At 42.8% G+C, this 13,115-nt stretch overlaps 1 protein-coding gene across 6 annotated transcripts in view; it reads left to right on the plus strand.

Moving 5' to 3' along the window:
- The window catches only part of dis3l (DIS3 like exosome 3'-5' exoribonuclease), a 48,212-nt gene that overhangs the window by 21,241 nt on the left and 13,856 nt on the right, over window positions 1–13,115 (plus strand). For 5 of the 6 annotated variants that reach the window (XR_013500752.1, XM_078241152.1, XM_078241151.1 and 2 more), the window contains 4 exons: window positions 3,945–4,023; window positions 4,103–4,282; window positions 5,200–5,369; window positions 12,064–12,225. Coding sequence is in view for 5 of the 6 variants with exons in the window: in XM_078241152.1 (XP_078097278.1) it covers window positions 3,945–4,023; window positions 4,103–4,282; window positions 5,200–5,369; window positions 12,064–12,225 (591 nt within the window). In the remaining variant the exon portion in view is untranslated. The remainder of the gene's footprint in view (window positions 1–3,944; window positions 4,024–4,102; window positions 4,283–5,199; window positions 5,370–12,063; window positions 12,226–13,115) is intronic. The other variant, XM_078241153.1, reaches the window with a different exon arrangement.

A 13,115-nucleotide genomic window follows, 5' to 3' on the forward strand; every position in this document is an offset into this window, starting at 1 on the left:
AAGTCACGCGCAGGAATTTAGTAAATAAAATTAGAGCTCATGGGATTGAAGGAAATATGGTAGTATGTACTGAGAATTGTTTAACAGACAGAAAAGCAGAGAGTAGGAATAAGTGGATCATTCTCAGGATGGCAGGCTGTTACTCATGGGATATCACATGGATCAGGGTTGGAGCCACAATGGTTCACAATCTATATAAATTATTTAGATGTGAGGACCAATTGTATTATTTCTAGATTTGCTGATGATACCAAACTGGGTGGGAACACAAAGTTGTGGGGAGGATCCAAGGAGGTTTAAATAAGAACTAGGAACAGGGGTAGGCCATCTGGCCCCTCGAGCCTGCTCCACCATTCAATAAGATCATGGCTGATCTTTTTGTGGACTCAGCTCCACTTACCCGCCTGCTCACCATAACCCTTAATTCCTTTACTGTTCAAAAAGTTATCTATCCTTGCCTTAAAAACATTCAATGAGGTAGCCTCAACTGCTTCACTGGGCAGGGAATTCCACAGATTCACAACCCTTTGTGAAGAAGTTCCTTCTCAACTCGGTCCTAAATCTGCTTCCCCTTATTTTGAGGCTATGTCCCCTAGTTCTAGTTTCACCCGCTAGTGGAAACAACTTCCCTACTTCTAACTGATCTATTCCCTTCATAATCTTCTATGTTTCTATAAGATCTCCCCTCATTCTTCTGAATTCCAATGAGTATAGCCCCAGTCTACTCAGCCTCTCCTCATAAGCCAACCCTCTCAACTCCGGAATCAACCTATTGAATCTCCTCTGCACCCCCTCCAGTGCCAGTATATCCTTTCTCAAGTAAGGAGACCAAAACTGTACACAGTACTCCAGGTGTGGCCTCACCAGCACCTTATACAGCTGCAACATAACCGCCCTGTTTTTAAACTCCATCCCTCTAGCAATGAAGGACAAAATTCCATTTGCCTTCTTATTTACCTGCTGCTCCTGCAAACCAACTTTTTGTGATTCATACACAAGGACACCCAGGTCCCTCTGCACAGCAGCATGCTGCAATGTTTTACCATTTAAACAATAGTTCATTTTGCTGTTATTCCAACCAAAATGGATGACCTCACATTTACCAACATTGTACTCCATCTGCCAGACCCTCGCCCACTCACTTAGATTTTCTATATCCCTTTGCAGACTTTCAGCATCCTCTGCACACTTTGCTCTTCCACCCATCTTAGTGTCATCTGCGAATTTTGACACTCTACACTTGGTCGCCAACTCCAAATCATCTATGTAAATCGTAAACAATTGCGGTCCCAACACTGATCCCTGAGGCACACCACTAGTCACTGATCGCCAACCAAAAAAACACGCATTTACCCCCACTCTTTGCTTTCTGTTAGTTAACCAATCTTCTATCCATGCTAATACATTACCCGTAACACCGTGCACCTTTATCTTATGTAGCAGTCTTTGGTGCGGCACCTTGTCAAATGCCTTCTGGAAATCCAGATATACCACATCCACAGGTTCCCCATTGTCCACTGCACATGTAATGTCAAAGAATTCCATCAAATTAGTTAAACGTGACCTGCCCTTCATGAACCCATGCTGCGTCTTACCAATGGGACAAGTCTTGCTATTTCTTCCTTGATGATCGATTCAAGCATTTTCCCTACTACAGAAGTTAAGCTAACCGGCCTATAGTTACCTGCCTTTTGTCCACCTTTTTTAAACAGTGGCGTCACATTTGTTATTTTCCAATCTGCGGGAACCACCCCAAAGTCCAGCGAATTTTGGTAAATTACCACTAGTGCATTTGCTATTTCTCCCGCCATCTCTTTTTAGTACCCTGGGATGCATTCCATCAGGACCAGGAGACTTGTCTACCTTTAGCCCCATTAACTTGTTCAACACTATCTCTTTCATGATAATAGTTTCTAGGTTCTCACCTGCCGTAGCCTTCCTGTCATCAATTTTTGGCATGTTATTTGTGTCTTCCACTGTGAAGACCAACACAAAATACCTGTTCAATGCCTCAGCCATTTTCTCATTTCCAGTTATTACATCCCCATTCTCGTCCTCTGAAGGACCAATGTTTACTTTCGCCACTCTCTTTCGTTTGATATATTTGTAGAAACTTTTGCTATCTGTTTATATATTCTGAGCTAGTTTACTCTCATAATCCATCTTGCCTTTCTTTATAGCTTTTTTCGTGGCTTTCTGTTGACCTTTAAAGATTTCCCAATCCTCTAGGTTCCCACTAATCTTTGCCACTATTATTGCCATCTATTAAAGCGAACTTGAATAGGCTAAGTGAATGCACTGGAACTTGACAGATTAAATATATGAATAAATGTGAAGTTATTCACTTTGGTAGAAAAAACAGAACGGCAGAATATTTCTTAAATGGTGAGAGATTGGGGAGTGCGGGTGTCTAAAGGGACCTGAGTGTCCTTGCGCATGAATGACTAAAAGTGAGCATGCAGGTGCAGCAAGGAATTAGGAAGGCAAATGGTATGTAGGCCTTCGTCACCTGGGGATTGAGTACAGGAGTAAATGTCTTGCTGCAGCTGTTTGGAACTTTGGTGAGACTCCACCTGGAGTATCGTTTTAGTCCCCTTATCTAAGGAAGGATATACTTGTCACAGAGGGAGTGCAAGGAATGTTCACCAGATTAATCCTTGGGATGGCGGAATTGTCTTATGAGGAGAGCCTGTCTTCTCTAGAGTTTCAAAAAATGGGATGATGTGACCTCATTGAAACTTACAAAATTCTTATCGGCCATTACAGTGTAGAGGATGTACCCCTGGCTGGTGAGTCCAGAACCAGTCTAGGAGATATAGTCTCAGGATAAGGAGTTTTAAGACCGGTCTTTTAAGATTGAGATGAAGATTTCTTCACTCAAGGTGGTGAATCTTTGGAATTCTCTTCCCCAAAAGGCTGCGGAAGTTCGAGCATTGAGCGTACCCGAGACAGAAATCGATAGCTTTCTGAAGACTAATGACATCAAGGGATGTGGTGTTGAGGTAGATGATGAGCCATGATCTAATTGAATTGTGGAGCAGGTTTGACAGCACAAATGGCCTACTCCTGTTCCTGTGTGAAGAAGGCATATGGCATGCTTGCCTTTATAGGACGGGGCATAGAGTATAAAAGTTGGGGTCTGATGTTGCAGATGTATAGAACGTTGGTTCGGCCACATTTGGAATACTGCGTCCAGTTCTGGTCGCCACACTACCAGAAGGACGTGGAGGCTTTGGAGCGAGTACAGAGGAGGTTTACCAGGATGTTGCCTGGTATGGAGGGGCTTAGTTATGAGGAGAGATTGGGTAAACTGGGGTTGTTCTCCCTGGAAAGACGGAGGATGAGGGGAGACTTAATAGAGGTGTATAAAATTATGAAAGGCATAGATAGGGTGAACGGTGGGAAGCTTTTCCCCAGGTCGGTGGTGACGTTCTCGAGGAGTCATAGGTTCAAGGTGAAGGGGGGGGAGGTTTAACACAGATATCAGAAGGACATATTTTACACAGAGGGTGGTGGGGGCCTGGAATGCGCTGCCAGGCAAGGTGGTGGAGGCGGACACACTGGGAACGTTTAAGGCTTATCTAGATAGCCATATGAACGGAGTGGGAATGGAGGGATACAAAAGAATGGTCTAGTTTGGACCAGGGAGCGGCACGGGCTTGGAGGGCCGAAGGGCCTGTTCCTGTGCTGTATTGTTCTTTGTTCTTTGTACCCACTTGGGTCAGTGACTGTCTCTGCTGATGTTAACCTAGTTCCCCCAGTATGTTGGAATCAGAAACTTCTCAGTCCTTGTTTCATCTGTTTTTAACCATCTGCAACATCAAAGGGTACTGAAAGCAGACGGAAAATTGGTGAAAGTCATGCTAAGTCTAACTACATCATAAACCTTCTGGTTTTATTTCTTAAACAATTTGTGTACTGATAGATATGTTTTATGTTCTTAGGGTGTTTTAAATGTCAACAAACACAGATCTCAGTTGGAAGCCTTTGTTCGTATGCAAGGATTGACTAATAAAAAATCAGGTAATTTCACACTTTTAAAAAAAAAATCTTTTATAAAGTGATTTGTTTGTCTAAGGTTTTTCTGTTTGTTGTCTGTCAGAACTGGAAATGGACATTCTCATCTATGGCGCTAAGGCTCGAAACCGTGCCATTCAAGGTGATGTGGTGGCTGTGGAGTTGCTGCCAAGGAATGAATGGAAAGGAAGAGTTTCTGTGTTATGTGAGAATGAGTCTGAGGAAAAAGCTACTGAAGAAACTGAAAGTGAACCAATGGCTACGGGTAGGACATTATTGACCAAAACAACTACCCACATGTGTTTAATTGTAATCCTTTAACTTTTTTAATTGCTCCCATTTCTTTTCCTCTGTTCAACAATCCATATAAACTATCCTTTAATGTTATGAGAGAATGGCAGTATAGAGATCCTATTATTGCTCTGCTTGGCAAACCAGCTACGAGCCTTACCTTTTTTTAAAGTTTATTTATTAGTATCACAAGTAGGCTTACATTAACATTGCATTGAAGTTACAGTGAAAATCCCCTAGTCGCCACACTCCGGCGCCTGTTTGGAGAGACAGGGAATTTAGGATGGCCAATGCACCTAACCAGCACGTCTTCGGACTGTGGGAGGAAACCCACGCAGACATGGGGAGAACGTGCAGACTCCACACAGACAGTGACCCAACCTGGGAATCGAACCTGGGTTCCTGGCGCTGAGCGGCAGCAATGCTAACCATTGTGCCACCGTGCTGCCTGTACCTAAGGGATTTAAAGGAACTCTTGATCACGCTTCCTCTTCTCACCTTCATTTAAAAGTGGGATTCAGTTTTTACTTTTCCAGTTTGTGAGGGAGATGTTCAAAAGGCAGCGCGCAATGGCAAACTCTCTCAAAATTACCATTGTCAGGTGCCTCTCAACAGCCCATCAAGAAAGGGCATGGAAATGCACATTGAAACAGCAGAGTTGGGGGAGAGGGGGTCAATGGGTAGTGATTGGTGAGAAGCGACGCTAATAAAATGGAAAATTGTTTGTTTTGTGTATAATTTCCCTGACAAAAATTTTACAGTTAATTACTTCATCCATTATCTTTTACTTAAATATTATATGAAACAAAACAATAAATGATATAAGGGCGAAAACATCTCCCACATTTTCAGTAAAAGGGGTTCAGGTTGACATTGCCTTTTCATTTGTAGGTAGAGTTGTTGGAATTATCCAAAGGAACTGGCGAGATTATGTTGCGTCCTTCCCACCCAAAGAAGACATACAATCTCAGGGTAAAAATACTCGGAAGATCCTGGTTACACCTTGGGATTACAGAATTCCTAGAATAAGGATCAGCACCCAGCAAGCTGAATCCCTACAGGTGGGAATTATAGATAAATCACAGAATTGTTACGGTGCAGGAAGCAGCCATTCGGCCCATCGTGTCTGCACCGGCTCTCCGAATGAATAATTCCCTTACTGCCATTCCACACAACCCTGAACTACCTTCCTTTTCAGATAACAGACTTTTGCATTCTTCAATTGAACCTGCCTCCACCACACACTTTGGCAGCGCAGTGCATTCCAAACCTTAACCATTCACTTTTGCTTCTTTTGCCAATCATGTCTTGTTCTCAGTCTTTTCACGAGTGTGAACAGTTTCTCCCTATCTACTCTGTCCAGACCCCTCATGATTTAGAATACCTCTATCAAATCTTTCAGCTTTCTTTTCTCCAAGAGAAACAGCCATAATTTCTCCAATCTGTTTTCATACCCAAAGTTCCTCACCACTGCAACCATCCTCATGAATTTTTTCTTCATTCTCTCCAATGCCTTAGCATCCTTCCTAAAGCACATTGCCCAGAACTGAATGCAGTATTCCAGTTCAGGCCAAACTAGTGCCTAATATAAGTTCAACCTAACCTCCTGGCTCTTGTACTCTATGCCCCTATGGATAAGCCAGGGATAATGTATCCTTTATTAACCACTCTCTGAACCTGCCCTGCCACCTGCCAATGACTTGTGCACCCAAGTCCCTCTGTTCCTACAGCCATTGTACCCTTTAGTTTATATTGTCTCTCAATGTTCTTCATACCAAATTGAATTCCCAGTATTCAACTTCATCTGCCACCTGCCTGCCCACTCCACCAATTTGCCTATGTCCTTCTGAAGTTCTACAATATTCTCCTCACAGTGCTTCGAAGTTTCTTATCTTTATACCTTATATATCAAAGGAAACTTTGAAACTGTGCCCTATACACCAACTTCTATGTCATTAATATATATCAGGGAAAGCAAGGGTCCCAACACTGACCCCTGGGGAACACCACTACAAACCTTCCTCTAGCCCAAAAATCATCCATTAATCACTACTCTGTTCCCTGTTGCTCAGCCAATTCCATATCTGCGTTGTTATTGTCCTTTTATTCCATGAGCATAGCTTTACACGGAAGTTTGTTGTGTGGCACAGTATCAAATGCCTTTTGGAAGTCCATGTACATTGCCCTCATCAACTCACTCTGTTCCCTCTTCAAATAAACTCCAGCAAGTTGATTCATGTGATTTTCCCTATGAACTCCATGCTAGCTGACCTTATTATCCTACATTTGTCCATGTGGCTATTATTATTTCCCTGTTTACTGTTTCTGGAAGTTTGGCCACCACCAAAGTTAAACTAAATGGCCTGAAGTCATTTGCTGAGCTTTTTGAGCAAAGGTGTAACGTTTAGAATTCTCCAGTCTTCTGGCACCACCCTTACGTACACTGGAGACTGAAAAATTATAGCCAGTGTCTCCGCAGTTGCCCTTCTTACTTCCCTCAGTATCCTTGGAAATACCTTTTCCAGACGTGGTGCCATATCCACTTTAAGTGAAAACAGCTCATCCAATACAGCCTTTTTATTAATTTTAAACCCTTCTGGTGTCTGAATTACCTCCTTTTGCAACATGGCATCTTCTTCCTTGATAAAGACAGATGCAAAGCTGTGGTGGCATGGTAGAGCACGCTACACGGCGATTGAGCGCGAGTCTGAGAGTGCGGAGCAGCAGTTGACCCCCGGGGAGTTGAGGAGTTAGGTGATTTTGTGGTCCTCCCTTTTAAAGTTTTGTTCGAATAAACAATTTGGTTGCTCTTGCAATCGAGGGAGTGGGGGAGGAATGTCTGCCTTTGAAGATTTTTTAAAAATAAATCTCTGCAGCAACAGTAAGTGAAAATAATGCCACTTTTTGGGGAAAGTCGATTCTTCTGACCTAGAGAATGAACACTGGGTTCAGTATATTGAAAGATTCCACTATTTCTTTGCCGCTGATGAAAGTACAAGAGAGGACAAGCAAAAAGTCATTCTGCTTATGATGTGTGCACCCAGACATAATCTCACTAGAAATTTAACATCGCCAGAAACTCTGGATATTAACTCTTTTGACTAGCTTGTAACGTTGGTAAAGGATCATTATGACCCCAGATCATCTATCATCATGCAGTGTTGTAAGTTTAACTCTGCTGTAAGGGACCCGGGGGAGACAATTGAGACGTGCATGGCAAGACTAAGAACTTTGGCAGAGCCGTGTGAATTTGGACCATTGCTAAGTGACATGCTGCGAGACAGACTAATTTGCGGTGTAAATGATATAAATATACAGAAAAGGCTGCTGGTGAAGGATAAGATTTCCTTAGAGAAAGCCATGAAAGTAGCTCAGGCGATTGAGAGTGCAGAGAGAGAGGCACTCTCAAGTTACAGTGCGTGCATACAGGTGAAGTGAATCAGCTATGGTGCACAACCGTTGCAAGTTGGGAGGGCAGAATTGAGCGTGCAGAAGAGAGAGCAGAAACTCACCGAGCAAGGTAGGGAGGGGACAGAAGAAAATAGGTCAACAGCCCAGAAATTCTGATGAATATTATAGATGCGGGGGAGATCAACCCCAGGATGCATATAAATTCCAGAATTCTCTGTTGTGTCTGCAGTCATGGAGGCCACATCAGCATTTAGTGCCGAGTGAAACAGAATGTATCTGACCATAAACAAAAAAAAAGACCTGGTCTCCAGTGCATAATTTGGAATATGATTCAGAAATCCTTTTTGGTCCCTAAAGAACCCTCTTCCTCCTTTTGCCATCCTTTTACAGTTTAGACGGTTTTGGAATTTCCTATTATGTTGGCTGCCAATCTCTTTTCATACTCCCCCTTTGCTTTATTTGTTTTCACCTCTCCTCTGAAACTTCTGTATTCAGTCTGGCTCTCGATTGTATTTTCTACCTGACATCAATCATAAGCATATTTTTATTTCTTTATCCCTCTGGAACATCCTTTTCTCCAGCACTGCAATATTCTCCTTATTCATGCTACTCCTCCACCTTTTCTTCCTAACTTTTCTGGACACTTTGTATCCAGGAATATTTAACACCTATTCCTGCCTTTCATTGACCCAGCTCTGTTGTAGCGATAACATTGTATTGCCAAATGGCAATCTGCGCCTGTAGTTTAGCAGTCTTAATTACCATAATCCGTTTGTTCACATATGTGTACAGTAACCCTGATTTTCTTTATTCACCCTCACTCTGTCCCCACCTATGAACTTACTGTTTCTTATTTTAGAGCTATCTATCTCCCCATCTGGCCTGTACAGTCCCTTCTCCCCATGAGCAGGTCCCAATGCCCCAAGAATATAATATCTTCTTTCTTGCACCATCCTTCCAGCCACACATTCATCTGCTTTATCCTGTTTTTATATTCAGTTACACGTGGGACTGGGAGTAATCTAGAAATGACTATTTTTGAGGTCCTGCCCACTAATTTCCTGCCTAACTCCCTAAATTCGGACCCCATGGGCCACATCTATCTTTCTGTCTGTGTCATTTGTACCTATGTGGACTACAACTGCTGGCTGTTCACCCTTTCCCCTCAGGGTGCTTTGCAGCTGTGCAGTGACACCCTTGACCCTGGCACCGTGTAGCTAACACACCCATCCTGGACTATAACTTAAGAAAAGCCTGTCTATTTTCCGAAATATTAAATCACCAGTCACTATTGCTCTTCCAGGCTTTTTTGTACCCACTGTACAGCTGAGCCACCCATGGTACCATGGACTTGGTTCTGGCTGCATTCTTTAGATGCACCATCATTCTCATCAGTAATCAACTGAATATTCAGAACTGAATACTGGTTGCAGAGTAGGAGACGCCTGCATCACCTGCCTGTTTCTACTTGACTGTCTGGTGGTCACCTAATCCCTGTCTCCCTGCATACAAACTGTGGGGTGACCACATCTATCAGTGTGCTATCCACAAAGCTGCCAACCTCACAGATGTGCCAGCTGCTGCAATTGACGTCACTTGGAGGAGTAGGTCTCGCAAGCCTGCTCCGCCATTCATACAGTCATTGAGATTTACAGCAAGGAAACAGGCCCTTCAGCCCAACTTGTCCATGCCGCCCAGTTTTTACCATTAAGCTAGTCCCAGTTGCCCATGTTTGGCCCATATCCCTCTGTACCTATTACCCATCTAACTGTCTAAATGCTTTTTAAAAGACAAAATTGTACCCGCCTCTACCACTACCTCTGGCAACTTGTTCCAGACACTCACCACACACTGTGTGGAGAAAACTCTGGGCTGCTTTGTATCTCTCCCTTTTCACCTTAAACATGTGTTTTAGACTCCCTTTTCTTTGGGAAAAGATGTTGACTATCTACTTTATCTATGTCCCTCATTATTTTATAGGCCTTTATAGGATCAACCCCTAAGTCTCCTACGCTCCAGGGAAAAAAGTCCCAGTCTATCCAGCCTCTCATAACTCAATCATCAAGTCCTGATAACATCCTAGTAAATCTTTTCTGCACTTTTTCTGGTTTAATAATATATTTTCTATAGTAGTGACCAGAACTGTATAGAGTATTCCAATTGAGGCTTTACCAATGTTTTTGTATAACTTCAACAAGGCATCCTAACTCCTATATTCAATATTATGCCAAATGCATTCTTCACTACCATGTCCACCTGTGACTCCACTTTCAAGGAGCTATGAACCTGTAACCCTAGATCTCTTTGTTCTATAACTCTCCCCAATACCCTACCATTAACTGAGTTAGTCCTGCCCTGGTTCGATCGACCAAAATGCATTACCTCGCACTTATCTAAATTAAACTCCATCTGCCATTCATCAGCCCATTGGCCCAATTGATCAAAATCCCATTGCAATCCTAGATAACCTTCTTCACTGTCCGCTATGTCACCAATCTTGGTGTCATCTGCAAATTTACTAACCATGCCCCCTATATTCTCATCCAAATCATTCTTCACTTTTCACGTTTTTTTGTTCAGTTTCTACTTTGCTCCCAGTCTTAGCAGGGCTTGATCTTTTTCACTGCTCAGTACTGATCCAGATACACGTGCTTTCTGGCATGGATGAGTGGATAGAAACCATGGTCAGGAATCTTGGTGACTTTTGCCGCCCTTAACCCAAGCTCGCTATGTATAGCACTCTTGCCATTGAATTAGCTAGAATGAGCTCATTCATTGCAGACCGGGGTCTAAATGTGAGATCCTGCCTGATTCATTGCCTGTGCTTTAACCGATTCGCATCTCTATGGAAACAAAACGAAACACTGCTTACTGTAAGGAGCCTCCCTTGGTGTTGTGCATCATAGAATCCATAGAATCCCTACAGTGCAGAAGGAGGCCATTCGGCCCATCGAGTCTGCACCGATCACAGTCCCAGCCAGGCCCTATCCCCATAACTCAGTGCATTTAGCCTAGCTAGACCCCTTGACACTAAGGGGCAATTTACCATGACCGGTCCACCTAACCTGCTCGTCTTTGGACTGTGGGAGGAAACCGGAGCACCCAGAGGAAACCCACGCAGACACGAGGAGAATGTGCAAACTCCACACAGACAGTGTCCCAAGCCGAGAATCGAACCCAGGTCCCTGACGCTGTGAGGCAGCAGTGCTAACCACTACCGTGCCACCCCAGTTGCAATTGGTTTCGCATTTGGCACATTTCCAGGTCTGACTTCCGGGTTGTGCCCAAGCCGAAATGTTTGGTCAATTTGTTTGTCTTCGCAAGGTTGTGTACATGCAGCATGGTTTGGTGTGGGTTTGTGTGTGTATTGGTGTATATGTGAATACGATGTTCATCTGGATGTGAATGTTCATGTATTTCATTTCCTTTTTTGTGATCGTGTCCAGGTTTGCACATATATCCGTGCTGGACATGAATACTTTGAATCCATTCTGACTCTAATGCCCAGTTTAGCGTTTCAGATTTTGAGGTTCAACAGGTGGTACCCACTTGGGCAGCTTGCATATTAAATATAAATCATTCTCGGTAGATATAACTAAGGAGATTTAATAATCAGGGAGGAGGGAAAATGAGGCAATTTTTTATCCACCAAGTAGTCTTGTAAAATATTTTTAAATCACACGCTCCGGCAACTTGAAAGGATTCACCCGTAGTCAAAACAGAATGGCAGCCATACTGAACTTTGGAAAATCAGTCATAGAAAAACATAAAAAGATTCGGGTAAATAAAATGGTTTAAATCATGCTGGATTTGTAATGTGACTGTGCCTGCAGGGATCAGCTCCTGCTTTCACTAATGACTTCAATTTTCTACTCTTACTAACCAATGGTCCTGTAGGTTCCAGAGAAATCGTATTAGAGTGGATTACTGTATCCTATTCCCATTGGCTTCTTAATTATTCGGAGTTGGTTTCCTCTGATGAGCCAAAATATTTAAATTTAATTTTTAGAAAATGGTGCAAAGCGCTCTGAGATTCTGAAGGCACAAGGAGCCATTTTTACATCAGAAAGATTAGTAATGCATATTTCTTATTGATTTTCTGCTTTACTTGTTTTTTTCTTTGTGTCCGACTCTGACCAATTGCCAACCCTGTAGCTATGGAAATGTTGAATTGTATACTGTTGGTTGAATCGAGTATGCGCCTGGAGCGAAGTGCGGTAAAAAGAATTGCTACACTCTGTTCTTCAGGTAGTACACCTAAATATATTCATCAACTTTGGAGTATTGTCATGGACTCAAAAAGGATGTTGAATATTTTTTTCTTTCCTTTTCTCGATTACGCAGGATTGCCGAATTATTGTACGCATCGATTCCTGGGATTCTACTTCTCTTTATCCCAACGGACACTTTGTGAAGGTTCTTGGAAAAGCTGGCGATCTGGAGACTGAAGTTGCGGCCATTCTCGTAGAAAACAGCATTTCAGTTAGCCCTTTCTCTGAAGCTCAGGTTACACCGTTATACTTACTAAACCTTGTTGTAAAAGAATGGGATTCTTTAATTGTTGTTGTTGTTAGTAGTAGAATTTCATGTACTGCGATTCTAAAGTAAAGTTGATTTATTAGTCACAAGTAGGCTTACGTTAACACTGCAATGAAGTTACTGTGAAAATCCCCTAGTCGCCACATTCCGGCGCCTGTTTGGGTTACACTGAGTGAAAATGTAGCGTGGCCAGTCCACCTAAAGTGCAGAAACCAATGCAGACTCCACACAGACAGTGACCTGAGCCAGGAATCAAACCTGGCGCTAACTACTGTGCCACCGTGATTCTACACAATGAGCTTGCATTTTAACTAAATTACAAAGAAAATTATTGGACATACAGTAATAGCGCAGGCAGTCCTTGGATTACAACTCAATTGGTTCCTAAAAACTGAGTTGTAGGTCAAAATGTAAGTTGGAACCAGTTTTCCCACGGGGACAATGTTATAAACCTTTCATTATTAGTTCCTGAATAATGAAAGGTTTTTGAGAGTCTGCTTCAGTGTAACTCTCTTACAGTCAGCAATGTGGTTGACTCTCAACTGCCCTTTGGGCAGCTAGGGATGGATAATAAATGCTGGCCAGCCAGCGACGCCCATGTCCCACGAATGAAAGTAGTGTTTCGCGTGATAAAATGGTGCCTACACATTCAAAAACATTTCTGTGCTACATTTGAGCAACAATTTGCCCTTCAAGTCGTTATGAAAGGTGGAACGTTGAGGAACATAATTGGTAAAGACCTACAGTTCGCTGGCGAGGTGCCTTTAAAATCGATTCTGACGTTGAAACGGCGTGTCAGTTTATACATGTTGTAAATGTCGTTCGCTGTAACTCGAGGACTGCCTGTACCCACAGGG

This window comes from Mustelus asterias, chromosome 24, assembly GCF_964213995.1.
Source record: "Mustelus asterias chromosome 24, sMusAst1.hap1.1, whole genome shotgun sequence".
Taxonomy (NCBI): domain Eukaryota; kingdom Metazoa; phylum Chordata; class Chondrichthyes; order Carcharhiniformes; family Triakidae; genus Mustelus; species Mustelus asterias.